Consider the following 24,940-nt stretch of genomic DNA (forward strand, 5'->3'; position numbering starts at 1 on the left):
AATTTCTCACCATAACAATCAGAGGGGGTTAATCCTAGATTAAAATGTAAGAGCCTTGCTGGATCATACCAAGGTCCATCTCAGCCAGCAAAATGCCCACCAAGAACTTGTAAGCATCACAGAAGGGAACAGCCCTACCCATGACCAGTAGCCAGAGTTGCATCACCTCTGAACATGGACATTCCATGCAAGTATCATACCTGTTAGTCATCTCAGTTCCTTTGATTCGAGTTACTATAAGTCTAGCAACCCCGAGATGAGGATGCTTGAAAATATTTGCAGATGCAATTGCAGTCAAAATCATCAGTAAGTATTGATCAATGCGAACTCTGCAGTTGCAGACAAAATCATCAATAAGTATTGATCAACATGAACTCTGCATATAGCTACAATGAAAAATATTTTTGTTGGGTTAAAGGAAGACTAGGTAAAAATTTCAAAGGGCCTTTATAAACCTGTAATATACTATTGACCCCTAATACTGTCTACAATGATACTAAGGAAAGTAATTTGTCTATTATGAAAGACAAAATATCGGATCTTTTACCCTCAATGCTTCAACTTCAGAAGAAATAGGTTCTCCGCCAAGCATTGGTAGGCAAGAAAAACCAATAAATTCAAATAGCATTTTGCAGGGGCACCAATTTCTAGAACCTTATCACATGGGGTGGCATTCAATTAAGTTTCACTGAGAGTAGCCCTACTGGGTTTAATGGATCCTAGCCAGGATCATTAGTTTCAATGGGTCTACTCTGAGTAAAACTTAATTGAATACTCCACACTGTTTCTCAGTTCTCTGTTATTCCAATATGGATGCAATTGTCCCCAAATACTGGTAGAATAAACACATGGGTGTCGGGGAGAGCAGTTGAAACAATTCAAATCTCATGATGACAAAAATTTGGACCATGCGTCCTGCCCCTCCCTCCCATTTGAGCCCAACCATTGACAAGAGGTTAAGAATTTGAAGCATGGAACTACTGGTAAATAAAATTCAAGAGGGGCCTGGAACAAAATACTGCAAAGTGGAATATTCCTAGACAATGTCCCCAAATAGCCATTCCAACCCATTTTCAGTTTATCGTCCATGAATGTGGCCACCGAACATTCTCAGTCCTCACTGGGTGTCTTGGGGTTTTTTGGGAGGAGGGGGTTTAAATTTTTATTTCTGCAAAGCTTGGGATCCTCCCAAGTCTGCTCAAACCTCCATCCTGTGCATGGATGGTGATGTTTTTTTTTGCTACTGAGCTCCAGCATTCACACTCTGACAACTGGAAATAAGAATTGTAGGGTTGGAAGGGATCCTGAGGGTCATCTAGTCCAACCCCCTGCAAAAGGCAGGAATCCCAACATGCAGTCCCCCATCCAAATTGAAACCATACCGGTAGCAATTCCTTCTTTCCTTCAGGGAATTTGTGTGTCTAAATAAAGTCCCGACTCAAGTTTCATGTTACATGTACTTAAGATTTATTTGCTCTATATCAGTATGACCTTATAGTACTTAAAATCCATTACAGGATTGTTTATAGTTAGTCTTAAACCCACAAAGACAATAATACTGCTGTGGAAGACCAAAGGGGAGAAAAAGCCATTTAATTTATTTACAGTTTCATTTGTAAACATTTAATCTACATATATTGTACTATGTTCTAACAGGAGTAAAGAGCTATACATTGAGACAGAAAATGATGCCCTGTATGTTTAGTTGTATTAAGCATGAGCATATTGTAGAGATAGAACATCCCCTTTCCTGTTACCACAGCAGTAAACATCCTTCCGATAAGTGTTTGAACTTCTGAAAGAACTTTATATTAGCGACATACAATACAACTACAGCTAATGATTTAAGCCAAACCCTTTGGCTTCTTATTCCATTTCTAGAATAATTTAAAGTGCTAGAAGCAACCCGTCAATCAACACTTTCTCTCTCTCTCTCTCTCTAAAATAACAAAAACTACTTTTAAACATTAATTTACAAAGAAATATATACAATGTTCATCTGGAACAGCTGAGATTTCAGCACAAAATCATTCACTGTCACACTTAACAGCTTTTTTTTTCAATTTTTGCTTTTGCATAAACATAGAATATAAGCTTTGAAACAAACTGTTGTTGAGCGATTATTGCCACAATGGCTTTTCGGTTCTCCTACAAAAGTGAACGAGAGCTACTGATTAACTGTATTTTAGCCTGTCTTGTTTTTCATTTTGAGGTCACGGAACAATAAGTTTGCATATTACAAGTCTACTGGGTTACAATGTCTACCTAGAGTACATTACCTCATTGAATCAGAGCTGGTGCTAACTGCAGTTTTACAACATAGATCCACTCAAAAGAAAAAAGAGAGAACACCACACCTATATTTTTTTCTCTTTTTTTTTGGACAGGAGCAATTCTTGGAGACGATGTGCTACAAAGCTACAACAGAAAAACTATAAAACAGTATATATATCTATATATCTGACACTTTATGCTGTTTGGGGAAAAAATGCATCTGTTTCATAGTCTTAGAACATATAATGCCCCTGCTATAGCTATGACTTCTCCACTGCAATACGCTCACTTTGTCCAACTGAGCATTGGTATTTTGTTTCTCTTGACCACGTAGCTCAATCGTTACCCAACATTTGTCCCAATCCTGCAGATCATGAACAGCTTGTGCAAAATACTTCAATACAATCAATAAGGGCAGCTACATTTTTACTGTTAAATACAACAGACATGAATTCTCTACGCATGAAAGGAAATGACACCGTTGAATGTGGATGAATACTTTGTCTAGTAAGTGGCACCATCTGAATGGTTAAAAATAAATAAATGGCCCAGACTGATCACTGTCAAAAATTTCAGAATCTCCATTTGTCTCTTATTTAGACCAACAGGGACATGTTTCACTACAGTTTGTGTAAATACATGTTTTCTCAATGAAATAGCCCAAAAGAGTATAAGAAAGCTTTGGAGTAGTGGGGGTGGGGTGGGGGGAAACCCAGGGATGACAAGCCACATGACGAGAGAGACCTACCTTCCCCTATAAAGTAAAAACTCCAATTATGACTTGTGAGAGCTACATCCTTCAAAAAATATAGCAGGCTGATTAAAAATAACCTAAATAATGTTTTATGTAAAGGTATTTAGATGGCCATGCAGAGAATTTTGAAAGGCATTGCTGCATTATATTGCTTCAAGGGCTTTTTGAGCTGCACTGATCCATTTCAGGTTTGGGACAACCTTTTGTAGTAGCAGTTTATTTTTTATTCAAAGCCCCAAATTTCAATGTCTTGAATAATGAAATCTTCTTTCTTAGAAAGAATGCGATTCCCAAATGTTTTGCAAGAATGACTTCTTCCATGGTAGAGATCGCCATCGAGCCAAAGTGCAAATTCACCCCTGGAATATGGAAAAAAGAATTATTTCTCCACAGTAGGAAGCCACCCTCCTTACATGAATTAAGACATACATGAATTAAGACATACATGATTAGAACTCAAGAACAACAGGCATGTTCCATTTCCTTTCCATCCCTGAACACAATTGCAACTGCATTTGAAACCAGCGCATTTTGCTAGGAATTCTTTCCTTGCCATAAATATTTCGGCATCCCTTTTAACTGAAGGGTGAACAGAGACTAATCAGGTAGCATTAAGTTACACCTATTTAGCTACACACACTACTGAAGTTTGGCACCTGCAGACAGAGCACTGTACAGAACACTGTACAGAAATGCAACCTGGTCCCTCACTAAGTAGTTTTTACTTTTTAATAAAACATGAATCCAGTCTTCCTTGTATTCATCCAGCACTGAAACACCTGAGGGAAAGGTTCAGAGAATTTGGCAGAAGATGAGAGGTCCTGGGCAGAAAAAAAAGCAAACTTGGGAGCTCGCATAAAGATGGATCACTATTAATATGAAAACACTACATAGAATTTATATGTGTTCAATGTGCTTCACACACAATCTTCTGGCAATCGTTAGAACAATCCTGTGAGACAGGTCAGTATTCTTCTCTCCTGTGTTGCACAGGGAATGAAGATGAAGCTGAAGCAATAGTGGCTCACCTTAGGCTACATAGCAAGTTCCAAATGTTTGAAATGCACAGTTTTGAATTCACAGCTCAGTTTGCTAGCCGTTATGCTATACCTGCAGTAAATTTAACATCTGGAGGGCACCAGATTGCAGAAGGCAGTAGGATAGGGAACTGGTGGCCCTCCAAATTTTTTTGTTTGTTTGTTTGTTTTGAGGAGGGGATTTCAACTCCCATCAGCTGCAAAGACCATGGCCAAAGGTCAGGGATGATGGGAACTGCACTCCCACAGCATCAGATTCCTGCCTTAGAGCTATTCTCTCTACATTGCTTCACCTCCCACTCTTCTCTCCATATCTCCCTGCCCTTGGACATTCTGTTCATATGAAGGGAATATTCCATTTCAACTGAAACTGTGAATGAAGGTTATATGGGAGAGAGAAGGAAATACTATAGGAAATGATAGCTCGGAAACAATATTTAATGTAAAAGAAGTCAACATGGCCATGAACAAAGGGTATTAATTATTGGATGTGACCCCAAAATTCTATTTGCAAACACTGGTAAGTGTATAGATTTATCAAGAAGCAAAAGCATTAAGATGTCTAGAAGCAGATAGAAGAGGAGAAACGGTACAGTGTCTTAAGAAGACCACTTCAAAGTGAGTATATATATGAAAAAAAGGCTGTAAGAGCTGCATTTATAATCAGGACTGCATAATTCCTTCAAAGTAATGTTTCATTATTCAAGTATCATAGCTACAAGGTTCAATATAGTTAACAGCATACCACTTCTGTATCTGAGGGCTTTATCTGGTGGAGGGGGAACCCACCATAAAAACCAATCCTTACTAAGAGAATAAATAAATTCATCACTCACCCTCCGCCACCAAAAGCTAGGGCGTCCATGTCGCCTTTAAGAAAGAACATATTGTCCCCAGTCCACGTGAAAGTCTAATGTTAAAAGAATGAAAAAAACAACAGCCAGACACAGTGATTATGTGAAATTACTACCCCAGGGGAAAAATGGCCAGGGGTGGGAGGGGAGTAAAGCAACGTCAATGGTTTTTGTTTCAGAGAGTGCTATGGATAATACTTTATAAGCAGGACCTGCTACAAAACATTGCTGCATGAGCCTCCTATGCCTTCTTCCAGGATATTGATACTATTCCTGCATTGCAGGGGGTTGGACTAGATGACCCTCAGGAACCCTATCTATGAGTCTATTATTCACCCTTCCCAGGTTTCTGTTTCTTGATTTTTCCTCAAAGAGACAGAGAGGTTTTCAGCTAAGATTTACTCATAGTAGACCCATAAAAATTAACGGACATAACTTGTCACATTCATTAATTTCAGTGGAACTTAGCTGAATGCCACCCTGAAATTTGGCATTCCATGGCCACTGTGCATGTTTAAGTCCTCTACAGAAAATGAATTTCATAACTGAGAAGTCACTGTTACATATGTTCACTGAAGCAGACCCTCTGAGCTAGATCTTAAGGTCCTTTAAGTAATAATTCCCTTCCAAGTCATTCAGGGGCTTATGGGCAATAACCAAAGTCAATTATTAGTATAGAATATTAAATGCACTCTTACACCAGGTTCATCTTATTTTAAGAAGATGACACATAATCATCTTGCAGTTCAATGACATTCCTTCTTAGGGCAATTTTTTAAAGAACTGCTTTATTAGAGCGAAGTCCACAGACAAATAAAGCAAAACATTAAAATTACAACCAAAAGGAGAAGTTATAGAAAGCTGACAAGAACTTAACTCTACATATTCTCTGAGGGGGGCTTTTAAGATTAATATCAACTTAAAAGCATAAAATTCACATGTTAATTATGCCATATTGTATCAACCAACTTCTTTTAGTCCTTACCTCAAAATCTGGACAAAAAGTAAAAAGAAAGGTTTCTCCAGTGCCATAAAAACCATCACTCACTTTAAAGGGTTCGGAAGCTAGTGCCCCAAAGATCTAGAAAAATAATAATTAAAATGATCTGGTGTTCATGAGATTTCCTTCCTTAATATATCTGTAAGCAGTACAATTAGAACTCTGATACGGTCTTTCTTCATGTCCAGATTAAATTAGATCCCTCCACTAATTTCTCTTCAGATCAAATGAATTTACTTCTCCTTACTTACAATGCTGAGCTAATATTAATTATCTCCAGGAAGGTATTTAATGTAACTATTTTTCCAAGGCAATTCCGGATGGCAGTTTGCTTAGAAACCAGAGAATCAACTCAGGAAACACAAAAAGAGGTACTTATTGGTGCAAAAAATAACATAAAATAAAAAGAATAGCAGTGACTGACTGACTGCCATTGTTAATGTCTGTGATGATTAGCCAATTTGGGACAGAAGTTATCAGAGTAGGATCACTGCAACGAATTTAGCTTGCTTTCAGCAGGCATGCTGATTCAGTGTGCCTCTTATACAAGCAAATCAGCTTCCTGAAAACACAATAGAACAATCTTGAGCCTTGTCCTGCTCAGCTGAGCTCCACCCTTCCTCCTCCACCTCACTACCTCTGCTTTCCTATTCTGCTACAGTACAAGACTTGCTGCTGTTTTATTGGCTCAGAGCAAGAAATGTGCAGCTGCCAAAACGCAGCACCATAAAATGCAACTCTGGGGTGCTATCTATCTCCTGTGGCCCTGTATAACTCTGCTCAGGAGAATGAAGGAAAGCAGAAGCAGTAATCATAGCACACCTTTGTGTTTTTTCAGATGGACTGAAATTAGAGGTGGACAAGTGTTTTTAGAGCCCAACATTCACCTTGTGCATGAGAAGAGCATTATGAGCCACAGAGATCTGTATTTCCAAATCAGGAAAAAACAAAACCTAGTGGCATTACTAAAGTTAGTTCTGATGTTTTGCTGCAAATGGCCAAGCCATGTACTATGGCACATTAAAAAGCCACTATATAGATACAATATGCACCCAGGTCTTAAGGTTTGGGGAATTATGTGGTTGTAACACAAGAGTCTTCTTTTAGCACCCTAATTTTTTTTTAAAAAAAAATTGTGGCAGATGAAGTAGGCTCTATGAAACTTGACACCTAAGTACTTTAATAGACAAAATACTACTTCCTACAGCACAATAAATTTGCCAGATTAAAGGGCCACAGGATCCCAATACAGTGATACCTCGGGTTACATACACTTCAGGTTACAGACTCTGCTAACCCAGAAATATTACCTCAGGTTAAGCACTTTGCTTCAGGATGAGAACAGAAATCGTGCTCCGGTGGCACGGCGGCAACAGGAGGCCCCATTAGCTAAAGTGGTGCTTCAGGTTAAGAACAGTTTCAGGTTAAGAACGGACCTCTGGAACGAATTAAGTACTCAATCCGAGGTACCACTGTACCAAAAAAACCTTGCTATATGTCATATTACTCCTATCTAGAGTAGTGACATGTAAGCCTGTTGAGGCTTCTGAAGTTTCTCCAGAGACAGGAAAAAGAAGATAGAAAGGATTGCAGTAACACATGCAAGCAACAGCTTCTGGCTACTTTTCTCCAACCCCCTGCTCCATTAAAGTTAAGCAGAGAAACAATACTCAGCACTGGCTCATTGCTCCTCTCCTGTGATTAATGTAAAATGAAGATACGCTATACGATGGCTAATTCAAGAGGTTTTAAACTTTGGGGTTTGTTTGATGGGGGAGAGAGAGGAAGTGTTCATTGTTTCCTTACCTGTCCATCACTGTCTTTGATTACCATTAGCACTGGTGTGTCCAGCCCCATCATGGTTCTGTACAGGGTCTTCAAGCTCATGCCATGCTTTGCAGTACTGTAGACAAGGGTCCATGGATACCCAATAGTTCGTGGTGGAAGATGTTTTGTGAGCTAATAAAAAACACAGATGCAAATAATGCATACATACTGAATATACTGGATTAATTTAAAAAAAAAAAAAAGCTTTGGAGTGACACAATTCACACACATGTGACCAATCTTCCTCCTGCTAGACTTTTGTAGTTCATTATTTCAAGTCCAACACTTAAAACTGCTTTGCACAAAAATGGTCATAATATTTAATTTCGAACCAACAACAACAAACGAGACAAGCTGTATTTTTAAAGTTACTTGCTTGAACTAAAGTCACGGGGATTTACTTCCAACTAAAAGCATTTAGGATTGGGTTGTTAGGCACAATGGACAGTCTGTCTTGCCCACATCAGAAACAATTCAGGGGACCTAAATTGTTTTGTTGAATGTCCAGCAGATGTTTTGTAAACTAATACAGGTCTCAAGCAGGATATGGTAAAGATCAGAACTTCACCTTTCATTTTCTATTACTTGATGAACCATCTAGACATACTGTAAATTGTGGGACACATTCCCATGGCACCCAGAGTTACTGATAAGTCATGGTCAGTCACGATCACTTCATTACCCACAAAGTTTCATAGAAGAAAAGGCTGAGGAACCTTCCAGAACAGATTGGGGAGGGAGTATAGAACTAGGGAATTGACAAAGATTAATAGCATAAGGAAAAAAACAAAGGCCTGTCTAATTCAGCAATCTGTTTTCACAGTGGCCAAAGATATGCCCATTGAAAGCACAAAAGCTGGACAGGAGGCCAACAGAACCTGTGCTGTCCAGCAACTTGTATTCAGAGGGATACAACCTCTGATACTGGAGGTAAGATATAGCCATAATAAATAGTACCCTCCCCTCCTTCCCGTTTAAAGAACACCTTATCCTGGATTAACAACCAGATACAGTACATATAATTTCTAATCCACCCTAAGTGGATTATTCATATAATTATAATATACAGAGAAGAGCACAAATATGAATTATGGGCTGGAACTAACTTAACTAGTTTTGAACCTTACCAGAAGCATTTTGGAGCCAGGATGTATTACTTCAATAAAACAATCACATGAACAATTTTCTCTTTTTATCTTAATTGATTTTTGGTAACTTGTTTATACCAGCATCTTCAGGAGGAGGAGTGCATTATTTACTTTAACACTTCAGCTTTTTACAGCAATGTTAAATAAAATGTCAAAGCTATCATTTTGAGGACCGCCATACCTTTCTTATTTCATACCTTTTCAATTTGCTCCGGTTGTAACAATTCACTGGGGTCATTAAGATTTGGCCGAAATGCCTCAGGCTCCAGGGTCGCCTTTATCGTTCCCTGTGTTGAAGGTGTATCTTCCCTTGTGCTGATCTGCAAAGATGGAGGAAAAATTAAATAAGCATTCAAAATACCATGCAGCATATCTGCAAATCTGAAAACACTTGTTAAAGCTACTTGTTAAAGCTTTCAAGGCCTATACAACTATACTCTTCCCTATTGTAAGAAAGCCACAGCGTGCCCCAGTATACAGTACTGACATATTAAAATAGCTTCTGGCTTTTTTCCTCATCACATATCTCCTGTAATATTTGAAATAAAAGTTTTTAACCGCATAGGAACTTGCAGAATATTTTCAACTGGCATGACACAGGGCCAAATGTGACAGATGGTAGCAAATTATTGTCTGCACCAGTCCCATCATTCAAAGAAAGAAAGAAAGAAAGAAAGAAAGAAAGAAAGAAAGAAAGAAAGAAAGAAAGAAAGAAAGGTGAAGGCCCATGCTAGCCCAACTGGGAGAAAACCACATTGGGAGGAGACTATTTTGCTGTTTAAAATTGGATCTCCCCAATCTCCAGCTTTGTGATTAAAGATAACCCAAACACAAAAATCATCATCAACAAGTTTAGCCAGGCTCTTTAAAAGGGGGGGGTGTGATCTATTAATATTTTTCTAGTTAATACTATATTAATTTGTGTTTACATTTAAAGGATGCATAGAAACTGACACCCAAACAGGAGTCACAGTACCCTTCACCTTCCACCCCAAGTAGCAAGCAGCTTCTTCCCACCTTTGAAATGCAAATGACAAATGTACTCATCAGTGATTCAAATGCTGATAAATACACCCATATTTCTCCTATCTCCCTGCAATGCCTCGACTGGGCCACCTGCTCCCCCTTTAAGCACAGCATAATGTTTGCCACTTTAAGACAACTATTTTTAAAAGCCGAAAAACATCTTAGGGAGGAGTATCAGTCAGTAAGTGTTGTGCATAGCCAACTTCTGGCGCAAAATTGTCGTGTGTGTCCCGAGTTTGATTTCTGAATATTGTACATCAGAACAAAATATGATGAGTGCATTCCAGTGCTCAGATTAAGTACATAAATACACACCAAAAAGCTTCCATTCTAATCTTGGTGAATTTAGTAAAAAAATGAGTTTATTCTCTCTTTTGGAAATGTCACTTTACTGATTGGCACAGTGTACTTACTTAGGGCAGAATTACACATTCCTGTGGCAGATCCCAAAACAAGAAAATGGTCATCTACCAAACAGCTTTAAAACAGCAGGGTGGGAAAAGATTTCATGCAAAGCATGGGCTACAGGGATAGTGATGCTAAGCGTTCCTTTGCCTCAGAATACAGCAGCTGTCCATTAAGACAGGCTCATTTCTGATGCCAATGCCCCACTATGAGAAAGGAAATGGGGAAGGCGATCGTAGGAGAAAAGCGAGTTTCATCACCTCCTTTTGCTCACTGTCTCTCTCTTCAGAATCCCCACCCCTGTTTTACAGCTGTTGTGGGAGCCTATATTATAATTCATGGGCCAGTCGTGAATATCTTGTTTAGCTCTCAGAGAAAGACAAAATTAAATTAAGCAAGAAACATCAGCTCACTGTGTAGTACAGCTCCAGATTTCTTTAAATAGACTTCCTCCACCTTCCTGGACACATTCCTCTTGCCATTTACATATGATCATATAAGTTGCTATAACTGTTTTCTGAAGCCAACTCCTAGGGGCTGTGGGAGCTTCGGTCCCCACACTAAAATATTTGAGGGGGCTGGGCATTGCTATTCAAATGGTGTGCGTGCACAGTGTCATGTGATCGACTATGTGGGGAGGGGCTTACCTGGGCTCCCGCAATATTTCATTTAAGTTGGCATCCCTGCAGAACCATTATGTATGTATGTATGTATGCGTTATGTATGCGTTGTGTGTGTGTGTGTGTGTGTGTGTGTGTGTGTGTGTAAAACACAATTATTTTCTGAAACACAACTATCTTTTGAAACTCCATTTATGGGTGGAAATGCCCTCTGGCACCCAAATTTTGCACCGAGATTTTAAAGATTATTTATTATTATTAAATGTCCTATCCATGTTTTTCCACAATGCCCTTTTGAACTTGTGGGGTGACCTAAGGAATTACGTGGCAGCTGGCTGCAGTGAGAACTTCTGTGGCTCAGAAATGAAAGCACTACAGGACTTTAAAACCTCTCCTTGTGGTACAACAATCTGTAAAGGTAAAGGTAAAGGGACCCCTGACCATTAGGTCCAGTCATGACCTACTCTGGTGTTGCGGCGCTCATCTCGCTTTATTGGCCGAGGGAGCTGGCATACAGCTTCCGGGTCATGTGGCCAGCATTGCCAAGCCACTTCTGGCGAACCAGAGCAGAGCACGGAAACGCCGTTTACCTTCCCGCCAGAGCGGTACCTATTTATCTACTTGCACTTTGACGTGCTTTCGAAATGCTAGGTTGACAGGAGCAGGGACCGAGCAACGGGAGCTCATCCCGTCGCGGGGATTCGAACCGCGACCTCCTGATCAGCAAGTCCTAGGCTCTGTGGTTTAACCCACAATGCTACCCGCGTCCCTTACAACAATATGTATGCTCTGTCTATTTCAGAGAAAATAACTCACAAACATGTTTCAAAGGATAAGGAAGACCAAGAACATTCCTATGCAGTTTGGTGGGATTTCATTTCTTTCATGTCAAATCTTCGCCACCAAATTGCAAAGTTTGGTGATCATGATGTGTCTTGCTCCTTTAATTTTTTTCCATTACATGGTCTCTGTTTGTTTGTAAAATAAATCTGTACTGCTCCTGTGTTTTGTAACTTTGTTTGGGTTTTCTTTTTTGTCTCTACTTTTGATTTTACATTAAAAAAAACTTTGTTAGAAACCCTCCCTAAACAAAACTTCTCAATTCAAGGAAAAGGAACAAAGACGTCAGAGATATTCTTTAACACATAAGCAACCCAAGCATACTGAGCTATGCTGTTGACTAAGTTCGTGGCTCTTTTCATCTCCTTCCTGGTCTTTTATTATTATTATTGCAATCTTTTTATAGTAGAATCTGCAGATGTTCACATATAAGGTAAAAAAATGGTTTGGCTTAACATGTTATCCAAACTCAGGCTCATAGTTAAGCTCTCTCCTCGCTGACCCCTCCTGGCTAACCACAACGTTTGTTCTTGGCTATAGTTTGTCGTTAACGAGTTGAGTGGAAATGTTAAATACCCATTCCATGTAAAAGTTTTCCCACTTCTTCTAAGAAAGAAGTATTATCACACAAAACAAAAAGGAATCCGAACATACACATTAGTTACAAGCTAGAGAAGGTTATAGTATAGTTGCAAGATGTGGTGCATTTGCCTCAAAAATGTTAACCAGTGATGCTGCTGGCAAAATGTTTCATTACAATTAAGAGAGAACTTGCAGTCCTGAAGCCCATCCTATCCCCTGACTGTGTTTAAGGAATACTCCTGGACTGGCTGTGCCACAATTTCTCTTTGGAGAAGGAAACGATAAAAGTTTATCAAGCATTATTTTAGCTCTCCTTCCTACTGCATAGTGGCAGGTGCTATTTATATATTTCCAGCTATTGTACAAAACCCAAGTTTATCTACTGATCGTATTCTGAAATATGAATACAAATATCTGAAAAGTACAAGCAATTCAGCATCCAACGTTAGCAAATAATTCACATGCAAACAGGTATTTTGCTGAACCGCCCAAGTGACATTTTTACCCATAGGAATATAATAAAATGTTGGTTCCCCCATCTATTTTTTCCCCGTACTAAATTATATCCACAATTAAAAGAGGCTATCTTTTGGAACATTGAACCTATTAAAGACATTATCCCAAAGCAGAAAAAGTATCCTTCACTCACATTATCGGGACTCTTAGCTCATTACTAGATAGCATAAAATAGGTCAATAAGGCACCACTTGAAACATTAGCTTTTCTGGTAAGCAGAATTAGGAAAGCAATGAAAGCATTTTCTTCCACATTTAGTCAATTGTAAATATTAGCCAGAAAGACAAAGATTTTAAAAAACCCTTTCAGTTCAGTCCATATCTCAGTTAAGCTGAAACATATTTGGATTTATACTGATTTACTCAGACTGAAGTGAATGGCATTGTAGAGGCTTAAAATCCAAATGCTTAGCCAAGCTCTGGATCAGAGCTTTTATTATTCATTTGATAATATTCAATACGGTTTACTTCTTCAAGCTTTAGAAAATGCTTGTGCAGTTTTAAAGATATGCTTTCAGCAACAATGTACACAACTATCTCATGTGTACATATGCCAAAGCGGAAAGAAGTGTATCTGCTGAAAATGCAAAAGTGATGGCAAGAAGCTTAGAAAGAGTTGGCATTACCCAAGAAGCTTAAAGCAGTGGAGTAAAGGGGAATAAAATTGTACATCCAGTCTGTTCTTTTGACTCAAGACAAGGGGTACCATTTGGCCAGTGCAAAGTATGAGAAAAACTAGCCACTTAGGTGTTGAGCCATACATAGGGCACTTCTTTTAAGCTTTCTGACTTGTGGCCAATGATATAGATGATCCTTCACAAACATTTAAAGGGGGTTTAACTAATATTGCAGTTGGGAATTGGGGCTAAAGCAAGCTCTTTGCATTCTCTTTTGAAATGCTCTTAATTCAACACAAACTTCCATCCCAAGCTGTGAAGTAAGTCCTCAGCAGTCTAGAAAAGATGTGCAGCAATGAGAGCAAAACTTCAAAAAATAAATAGAAATTTCCCCTGGGTATAAAATAATTAGAGCTGAGCCAAAACAGTCTTTTTAGTTCTATTTTCACTTCTGTTATTGCCTCCATTTTATGGCATGGTTTCACCTACTAGCCCCAAATTTCACCCCCTTTTTTTTGTCCAGGTCCTGAATTCTAAAAAGTAAAGGTGCTGATTTTTAAGACTCAATGGTACAGTGCAGCCAACCCCTTCGGCCACAGTGAACCTTGGGAAGCTATCCCAACCCAGAGCTAAAATTTACGAGGAATTCCTTTACTGCGAGCCTGCCAACCTTGTCTACAGCCACAGAGGATGGAGAAAAACATACCAAGAGCATAAAAAGGAATCCTGCATGAGGTTTGGCTTAGGGGAGCCGGGAACTGGTTGAACAGTCTTCAGTAACTGCACACATCTTCTGATCAGAAGAGTAGAGAGAGTCTCAAGCTGTGTTCCGTGTGCTTGCTCAGGGTCTATGTAGTTCCCATGAGCATTAAAAGCAGCCTTGCCTTGGGGAGCTTTCCTTTGGCTTTATCTGATCTGTAACTAGCATCCAGGATTTGGACAAAACGTGAAAAAGCACTTTATTTTAATAGATTTTGCATGCAAAATTTGCATGCATTACAATTTTGACATGAACATTGAAAGTTGCAAAAGTTTGGCTAAGCTCTAGAAGTGAACCACTTGCCACAAATGTCATAGCATTCAGCCATACCACTACATAGGGAGACAAATTCATGAGGAATGAATTTTCTGCTGGGTTCTTGCAGTGTTGTAACCAAGACAAACACAATGAATATGAGACTAGTCTCATCAAGGACACTACAGAGAAAGAAGTTCTAGCCTCTGGACGAGGGCTGGTTAACTACTTAAGAGAGCACCTTGAGACGTCTGCAGAGTGTGCGCAGTTCTTCACTATTTAAAGCATCGATCCTGCGGTGATACTCAGCCACTGACACTACCTGAATATGGAGACAGGAAGACAATAATCCACTCATAGTTAAAGAAAAATAAAGAGCAAGAAAATAAATAACAAGATTATGGAGACATTGGGCAGGGTTAAAAAAAAAAGGACAAGCAACATACAAAACAAAACATAAATTAAATAAAATGTAATTAGACGTTTATCATTGTAGTGATGTGATGCTCAGACACATTTCAAATTTAGAATGAACACATATAACAACAGACGTTCTCAACAAAATAGTACCAGAAATCTGATATATTTTCATCGGAGAAGCACATCTTATAAAATAGTATGTAGGCATACACATCACTAAATAGTTTCCTTTCTTAAATGTTGCCTGTCATTTTTAGCTGGGCATCAATGCTGACTGATGAAAAACAAGTATATTCTATAATAGCTTAGATGTTAGGTGACCACAGTGCAGTGCCATCAATAGTTTTGCATTCTTCTTAGAACACTAGTATATCAGATTACTTATAAGTAATAAAACTGCCTAATGTTAATTGTGAAAATGTATGCAGAGATACAGTTTACAAAACGATTTGTGTCTGTAGAAGGGTAAGCAATTATGTAACTATAAAACAGAATATATAGAAATTTTTTTGAATGAACCAAAGTGATGGACTCTAGCCAGAACTCTCAGTAAGCTTAACTTTTTCTTGTTCGTTATAATACAGCAGCTGTAGATCTTAAAGCAACTAACTGCAGTGTCAATCCCACTGCACAATAGTACCAGGGAGGCTGATTGGGTCCATCCAACTTTAAGGATGTTTCTGGAATCTCACACCAAAGGTTGGATTATGGGAATTCATATGGGTATAGGTACAGTACATTAGAAACTCCTAATATATTAGAAACAGTCTTCTTTAAAAATGCTGTCTGTTTTCATGAAAGAAAGAAAACTAATCTAATTTCTATATTTTCTGTTTACCAAAGAAGCCATTCATCGCCCCCAAATTGGGCTGCATCCAACAAAGTCATTCTGTTGACAAAAGAACTTCCAGTTGCACAATGGAACTTCCCCTCCCTGCAGACCTCCTCCAAATTTGTTCTCAAGTTTTCCCCAGGCCCCTGGAGCAGATTAGTGGGGGTGGGGGAGTCCAGTTGCACAGACACAAGTCCTAGCACTAAAGCAGCTACTTTGTTGGATACAACAATCTCAGGACTAGGCTGAAAGACACACCCCTGTGCTTATCACACCCTCAGGACTCTCACAAGGCCATCCACATGCCTCACTGGCCCTGCTCCATGCCCTCCCCCCAGAGAATTTCGCCTGACTGGACTGTATCTGTGAACTATGATAATACCTTGAGAGGTTGCATATTTGTAAGCCTCTGGCTTGGGTGTGGCTGGAATGCAGCCTCTTGTATACAGCGGCGGTGTCCAACCGGTCAACAGGTAGATCGCAGGCAAGTAATGTTTCCGCCTCCCGCCAAAAAAAAAGCTCAACGACCCTGGTCAATCCCCACCCCCCCTCAAAATGCATGCTCTTCCTCCCTCCAATGACAATGGGTAGATCACTGCCAGTTATTTTATACTGGGAGTAGATTGCAGTCTCTTGGGAGTTGGAAGTGCCTGGTATACAGGTAAGAGTCACATCTTTTGCTCTGCCTACTTATGCCTCTGGACCTTCCAGCCACTGGCATGCAAGCACTAGCATGAACAACTGCCCTACAAGGAAAGGTTACAACATTTGTGGCTTTGGAGGTTTGTGTGGCACACGCACAGCGGAAATATAAAATAATGCATCTTGTAGAGAAAGAAAGTGAGGAGGCATTTCTCTCTCACTATAATGAACAGTGGGAGATGCAGGACAAAGTGAAATATTTTATCACAGAGTACATAGTTGAATGGTGAAATTTGCTACTAGAAGATGCGGCGATGGGCACCAGTTTAGGAGCTTTATAACAGAATTACAGAGATTCATTTACAAAATTTATATACCGCACAATATAAAAATCTCTGAGCATTTACTTAGAATAAAAACTTTTTAAAACTAAATAAAAACAGAACACAATTTGAAGAATTCACAGAGGATAAGGCTTTCAACAGCTGCTAGTCACCATGGGTATTTGCTACCTGCAGGGATCAGAGGCAGCAACGTGCCTCTGAATGCCTGCATCTGGGTAACCACAGAAAAGGTCTATTGCCTATTTCCTGCTTGCAAGCTTACCATAGGACTACGTTCTAGGTCTTTATATATTCTTAAGTCATAAAACAGTGTTAATAACACAAGCATGGGTAAACTAATTAACACCTGTTCCTCATGATATACTGGAATGGTTTCAGCAGGGAGCTACAGGTGAGGCCACATGGTATCCTGTCAGTTTCTCTACAAACATCCTAGGCAGTGATTAAACCCTCTCACAAACCCAAAACAGTATGGTGTCAGCAATATTCTGATGACACACAGCTCTACTTATCCTTTACATCTGTAGGTGTGGCAGTGGATATGCTGAACCACTGTAATGCCTCATTAATGGACTGCATGAGAACCAACAAACTGAAGCTCAAGCCAGGTAAGGCTAAGGCGTTGTCTGTGGGTGGTTGCCTAGACTGGATGGGATGGGAGGTTGCCTGTCTGAGGGAGCTGGTACACAGCTTGGGGTTACTTACGGATCCTTTGCTGTTGTTTGAGATTCAGGTGGCCTCAGTGGTGCAGTGCCCTCCATCAGCTTGGGCTGATGGCCCAGCTGTACCCCAATCTGGACAGGGATAGCCTCTCTTCTGTTCTCTATGCTCTGGTAACCTCTAGGTTAGATTACTGCAATGTGTTATTTGTAAGACTGCCTCTGAAGATGGTCCAGCAACTTCAGCTGGTGCAGAATTTGGCGACCAAGTTGCTTATCTGTGCAATGCTCTCCCCAAGGAAGCTTGCCTGAAGCCTTCATTACATATCTTTAGGTGCCAGGAAAAAGTGTCTCGATAACATTCTATGCCCTTTTAAATGTGTTTGTGGGAAGGGGAGATATTCTTCTGTTTTTGTTTTATTATGTATTTTGTGCTCTTATTTTACATTTTTATGTTGCGAACTACCCTATGATCTTTGGATGAAGGGCGGTATACAAATTTAATAAATGAAATAAAATAATAAATAAGGAATTTCAATTCTATTAGCTGCGGCCTGAATCAAGATAGCGGCTGTCTGCATTTGTACCCCCCCTACAACCCACCCATGCCAGGACGTCTTATAGTATTGCTTTAGGAAAGGTCAATGTAGTGACCTTTAAAAAAACATATATTAAAAAAAACTTTCACACAACTGTCTGCCTGCACTTTTTGAATTTAGATTTTCTCTCCATCCTTATCCCTCTTCCACGAACATGCGTGTGCATAGCTGCCAACTTAGGATAACACTCAATGTACCTGATAAAGTGGACTCTAACCCTTTTTATCAAGGGTTGCCAAGCTTTATTGGACAGTGGGAACACGGGCAATTTTGAGAAGATGCTGTGGGTTCCAGTCAAAAAATGGCTGAGCCATGGGCCATAGCATAATGCAAAATGCTGCCACAGAAAGCGACATAATCCCAAATAAATACAGCATGCCTCTCTTCAGTAACAAGACATATATGTGGGTACCACTGTGCTAGCTCACAATGGTTAAGCTCTTCGCACTTCTTCTCTGCTAGGAACAGAAGGGAGGATGGGTGTTCAATCCTTGTATTCAATGAAATCTGGAGATGCTTGAGGAAGTGCTTTCAATGTAGGAGAAACCAAGTCAGTGCAAACATGAACTGAGTAGTAAAGGCAACTAGTCTCTTGTGCACTGTGAGGTACTGGCACACATACGCACAAGCCTGCAGGTGTAGATATGTGAAGTTCCAGAAAAATAGGAAAAATTCCAAGGGAAGAATTTAGCTCCCTTGCTTTGGCGGAGGGAATAGGGGGCATAGAAAAAAATCTAGTTCTCCTCCCTCCAGATTTCTCCAGGGTGCTTCACCTTCTTCACATATTTGCACAGTACCATGTTGTCAAACCTCATCCCAAGGTGTCACACAGCTACCCTTTGGGGGAAATGGTTACAACGGCAGGTGAAGTCTGGGTCCCCAAACTGAAATTAAGAGCATACCAAATTTCATTTTAATCCATGTTAGAAATGGTGACATGTAAGGGCAGAAGGGGTTGGGAAAGTTCATACAATCATCTACGCAATCAGGGTGAACATTTTACAGATTTGTTCAAGTAGGTAAGGTAAAGGTATATGACCCCTGGATGGTTGAGTCCAGTCAAATGAGACTATGGGGTGCGGCACTCATCTAGCTTTTTAGGCTGAGTGAGCCAGTGTTTGTCCATAGACAGCTTTGCAGGTCATGTGGCCAGCATGACTAAACCGCTTCTGGCACAATGGAGCACGATGATGGAAGCCAGAGTACACAGAAATGCCGTTTACCTTCCTGGCACAGCAGTACCTATTTATCTATTTGCACTGGTATGCTTTCAAACTGCTAGGTTGGCAGAAGCTGGAACAGAGCAATGGGAGCTCACCCCGTGGGGCGAATTTGAACTGCCAACCTTCTGATCAGCAAGCCCAAAAGGCTCAGTGGCTTAGACCACAGCACCACCCTTGTTCAAGTACCAGGAGTTAAATGAGGATGTACTCAACCAGTGAAAACAATTAGAGTTAACAAAGAATACAGAAAGAAGGAAAGTGTTCAAAATAGCTAATACGGTACACATTTTTAAAATCAACGCCCCTAAAATGCTGTTTCAAGTAACTTCAGAATTAAATAAAATAATTTTTGATTAAAGGAGGGTAACTTTCAGACGGCCTACAGAAAGAACTCTGTTCTGGAGCTGCACTGCAATAATCTCAAATGACACCACAGAAATACATTCAGAATTGAATGCAATGATTTAGTTTTTTTACCACCATCCCATGTAAATCCAGAGAAACATCTCAGCTACGTAAAGGATTCCAGGCAGCATTCTTATACCCACCCTAGCACTTTCTCTTTATTGTGCTATCTCACATATTTAGTGCTTTGAGGACGCTACTCACATTTTGCAAACTCTGGGTTTTAGAGCATTGTGAGAGTGAGATGACAGGCCTCAACTTGATGTAAGACTTAAAGGAGCTTTACCTTTAATTATGTGTCAAAATGTTTGGTAATGGAGACATCTTATCTCAGAAAGAGATGTACAAGCAAGAAAAAATGTCTAAGTATGATTTCTATACCTGCATGTAAAGTTTCTCCCCATAGATGAGTTACTATTTTCTATTCCTCATTTCCAATTACATGTATTATATTATGTCTGTTTCTAAACAAAGAGAATAGAATGCAAATGACAGTGCCTAAAAATATGCCCAGACCCCAACCCTAATGTCTGATCATTATTATTTTCTTTCCTATATGAACAAAAGAGAATGGATCGAAACTGATGCAATTACCAAGACACAGAAAAAATGTGGTATGCCCCCCCCCCCATTGCCTTAATTGGTCCTATTTTCCAATTTCAGATTCTTAAATCAGTATATCATGAAATACCACTATGACAAACATAGAAATATAGAATTTGGCATGAAGTACAATTCCAGTTAGCAACTGCTTACTGTGAGGAAATACTCCTCCCTCCTGAAAGACGAATTAGTTTATACAAGTCACAGTAAGTTCTGCAGAAAGTAGCCTTGCAACTAAAAGCAGAAAATCCATGCTATTATAATGCACTTGGTTACAGAACTTCTCTCAAGTATTCCACATGCAGTTCCTTGCTTCCTGTTTCTGGCAGTTACACAAGGGACTCACTGAGCTACAGTGACAAGCCAGAGACATAGTGACTATCCTCCATTTTATTAAAAAAAACCCAACAACTTCAGTGGCACTAATTGCTTCCTACGAGTCATTTTCAAAATACTAACATATAAAATAAAGATAAAATAAAAATAAGCTAACTTCTGCACACTGGATTTCAGATTCAATACAAGGTCTTCAAACTTCATATTTAACATTTGGAAAAACGTGCGCATTTTTAGATTAATACTATGGTTTGGAAATAATCTTTAGCTAAAATACACAAGAACAAGTAAGTTGCTATAAGAGACTTCCTAAAAGGCATTTTACCTCAATGCCTACAACAAATTGCTACATCCTATGTTTAAACCAAATCACTTTAAAGCATTATGCTCAGGTTGCAAAGTTCAACTATTAAGTAAATATTGTACTGTTCAGAATTACAGTATCTTTGCAAGGCAACAATTATCTAAAATTTAAAATTCTGCAGGTAATCTTAGAATTAATAAAGCAGGAACTACTGCTAGTTTGCCATGGTATCATCATCAAAATGACGGCCAAAACATCAATAAAATATTTCTCAAAGGAATTACCAGGGTATATTTATTTTTCATTGAATGGTGCTTTCTTCCTTTCTTGCCATACCAGAAACGAATCATTTCCCTTGGAAAAATAAATTAAAGCAATTTTAGCTTTACAGAAGGATTTCCACACAACATTCTCTCTACCTGCTTTCAATTCCAGGCACAGAAGAGTCTTGCTAGAAGACAGAATAACGTGCTAGTCACAGACAACTGACTGACAGGACGGAAAGCTAATCGGTGAATAGTATGCATCCACTGGGGTGTGTCTTGCCTGGTGAATGAACAACAGGAATGTTTCTGTATTCAAGGGAGGTTGTAGTGCACTAAGGCTGAATAGTTTAAAGAGACAGAACAGCATTTTAGAATCTAGTAAGAATAATGTCAAAACAGAACTGTATCTCTTCAAGAACAGTGTTAACCCACAATTAAATATATAAAATAAAAACTGCCATTTGTTTCAGTTAACTAATTTTAATAAGCTACACTTGTTCTTTTTTTGTGTGATCACAACTTTTCTGGAAGATATCTGATTGACATTTTGCACTTAAATCTTTGCAGAAAAATATGCTTTTAAATAACACACATTGCTGAAAGTATGCTAGCCAACCATCTCAGCTGTCCTGTCTGATACACTTGTGTAGTTGAAAAGTATCAAAAGGGAAAGAGGGAGTTCTATGCATGTAGGTAGACAACTGGGCTGTGTCTCATGGGATAACCTGAACCCCAGGTTTCTCAGGTGTAAATGGAAGTAACAGTGCCATCAATGTTAACATTTTGAAATATTTTGAGAGGGGGGATCCTTGGGCACCTGAGCCTAGAAGTAAAGCATTACAGACACAAACATGTATATTATGCACACCCTGTAACTCAGTCTCACAGACACACATAGTATACCCCATGCAAACTGATTGTATATGCAGTATACAGTCTGTGTATGCGGTGACATATAATAGTACTACAAACATGTTTCACAAAGTAGCAGTTTCACATAGTTCTCATTACTCTAGCTCAGGGGTCTGCAACCTTTAAGACAAAAAGAGCCACTTGGACCGAAGAAAAAACAACTGGGAGCCGCAAAACCATTGCGACATTTAAAACAGTGGGGAGTTTCGGGGCACACAATGCGCCTCCTCCCCTCGCTAGTATCCGCCCCGGAGCTGCGGCAAAGGTGTAAAAGAGCCACATGCGGCTCCGGAGCCGCGGGTTGCTGACCCCTGCTCTAGCTTAAACATCTAGGAAGAAAGTGATAATATGCTTTTATAAGCCTTGAAAAAGAATTACACAGCATAGGAAGTGTACCTTCCCACTTCCCGATAATGTTTATAGAGATGTCTAGTTGAAGGGGCACAAGCAAGATTTGTACCAATAACAAATTTATTACATGAGCAGCACAGATTTTATACAAAACCCTATTTAAACAATGTATCATGTTCTTTGTTCACGGAAATGAATAGCATTTTGGCCTTACAACAACAGTTAGGCCAAAAAATAAGAATTGTCTGATGCCACCCAATACGTTTCATCTGCAGCTGGGGTTTCCCCAGACTGCTGGACAGGGTGAGAAATATAGACAGGTGAACAAAGCATTTAAGTCACCACAAAACTCAAACCTTTGTACTGCAGCCAATTCCCTAGGTACATTTCTTTATTTCATATGAAATAATTTAAACTGTGCAATGACAAACCTACTCACATAAATTAGCTTTGGTTGCTATGTGGGAAATATGTATATTCTCCTCCTTTCCCTCTGCTGCACGTGGAGAGAAGAGACGAGACGTGCTATGCTCTGGTCTGCCACATACACCTTACATTTCATAATCGTTCCTCAGAGGCAGAGAGTTATAGACTTTTCCTAGCTGGCCTGAGGTCCTGCAATATACAGGCTTTTCCTCTACACACCCATATTGGCAGGTATTTTGCTGGCTTTGTAGATGAAGATTAGATGGAAAAACCTGATCACCTTCCTGTCAGACAATCCTGACTGGAAAGCATCATCTGTACAATGAATTCAAAATTGGAAGGATGACAGAAAGAGCTAAAAGGTGCATGTGGTGCAAACAGGCTGTTATTGGATAGCAACAGCATCACTGTGTGTGTGTTGCCCATAACCAAATCAAGCAAGACATAGCTGACTTCCCTTGTGAAGAATAAAGTTGTTGGGGGTGTCTGTCTCTCCGTTTCTGTGTTATACCACACTGCCTATGGGAGCCATCCTGCATTATGCCACATCTTCCCCATGGCAGTGAGTATGTGACTAGCACTCCCAGTACACTCGGAAAATGGAAATGTCCCTACTAGTCCAAAAGGTTTGGCAACCCTGAGCTAGGGAGTTAAGAATTCACTCTCACAAGATGCAGTGATGGCCCACAACTTACCGTATATACTTGAGTATAAGCTGACCCAAATATAAACCGAGGCACCTAATTTTAGCACAAAAAACTGGGAAAACTTATTGACTCAAGTATAAGCCGGTTCACCACACCACAAACCTGGTGGTGGCGGCAGCAGCAGCAGTGGAGGAATAACAAGCAGCCCAAACGGGCTACTTTTGGGCTGCTCGTTCCTCCTCCTCTACCAACAGCGGCAAAGGCGGCGGAGGAGGAAGGAGCAGCCCGAAAGGACCCTCACTCAAGTATAAGCCAAGGGGGCATTTTCAGTATAAAAAAGTGCTGAAAAAGTCGGCTCATACTCGAGTATATATGGTATTTTATTTACCATATCTATATCTATTGGCCTCCTTCCTAAAGGAGCCCTGAGCAGCAGTTTGGATGGCTTTAAAAGAAGATTAAACAAAGTCATGAAGGCTGGCTATATTCTATCTCCACTGTCAGAAATGAAGTGCTTTTGAATACCAGTTGATGAGAACACGATTTGTGGTTCTGGGCTTTCCATGGGTATCTGGTATGAGAACAGGTTGCTGGACTAGATGGACCTTTGATCTGAATCAGCAGGGCTCTTATCTTCTTATGTAAAGGTAACTTCTGTCATCAGGTTACAGGCAAGAGCCACATACTAATGTTCCACTAGTGTTAGTAGTCTATATTTACAAAACCTAAGTTGTTTTTACAAAAACATCATGTTGCATATTTCAACATGGCTAATCTCAAATCGATGATAACATATGGGCCTCTGGGGGAAGTTATTTTGTTCTAGTTTGTTACAAAAGCTAGTTCAGGATTACAGATGCCAAATTATTTCAGCTGTGTGCAATGCACCTTGAAATGATTCGTGTATTTTGCTATTCCCTTGATACAGGATAGGTAGCAAAGTTGTTAGGAAGAATCACTAAAAAAGGAACACAAACTGAGAGGAAGAAACTAAGAACTTAGTTTTTACAGTACAGTAGTTTCAAATTCTTCTAATGACCATCTGGGGTGAAAAAAGTTCAAGAGGAGAAGCCAAAAGTTGGTGGCTTCTCAACTGCACCAGGAGAGACCACCTGCATCCCTTCTTTTCTGTCCTCTATCACAGCCTGATATAATAGGTACTGCAAAGTGGCTGTTGAGGGAGGTTGATATAATGGCTGCTGTCAGGTGACAGTTCTGCCAGGTGCTGTATAGGAATATTTAAATCAGCACAGTATGAAAAAAGTATTTGATTTGTCTCTCGCAAACACAATCATATGTAGCAGTACACCTAGGGAGAGCAATGATATGAAGTTGACTATTATGACAACATGTCATCTTACAAGGCTTACACTCTTTTTAAATGTCAATTTTGCCCTCAAAATTGATATAAGACAATGAATGGTTTACAACCTACCCATGCACATTTAAAAAAAAAA

General features: G+C 39.6%; 1 protein-coding gene across 6 annotated transcripts in view; it reads right to left on the reverse strand.

Annotated features, from left to right (window-relative positions):
* Positions 1–1,443: 1,443 nt before the first annotated feature.
* OXR1 (oxidation resistance 1) overlaps positions 1,444–24,940 on the reverse strand; it is a 246,261-nt gene continuing 222,764 nt past the window's right edge. For 2 of the 6 annotated variants that reach the window (XM_028736299.2, XM_028736296.2), the window contains 6 exons: positions 14,756–14,836; positions 9,092–9,214; positions 7,726–7,878; positions 5,905–6,000; positions 4,902–4,975; positions 1,444–3,387 (listed from right to left, as the gene is read on the reverse strand). In XM_028736299.2, coding sequence (XP_028592132.2) covers positions 3,252–3,387; positions 4,902–4,975; positions 5,905–6,000; positions 7,726–7,878; positions 9,092–9,214; positions 14,756–14,836 — 663 coding nt within the window. In that variant the 3' untranslated portion in view covers positions 1,444–3,251. Of the gene's footprint in view, positions 3,388–4,901; positions 4,976–5,904; positions 6,001–7,725; positions 7,879–9,091; positions 9,215–14,755; positions 14,837–21,165; positions 21,302–24,940 lie in introns of those variants that run through there. The other 4 variants (XM_028736303.2, XM_028736298.2, XM_028736301.2 and 1 more) reach the window with 3 other exon arrangements.

The sequence above is a fragment of the Podarcis muralis genome, chromosome 8 (assembly GCF_964188315.1).
Source record: "Podarcis muralis chromosome 8, rPodMur119.hap1.1, whole genome shotgun sequence".
Taxonomy (NCBI): Eukaryota; Metazoa; Chordata; class Lepidosauria; order Squamata; family Lacertidae; genus Podarcis; species Podarcis muralis.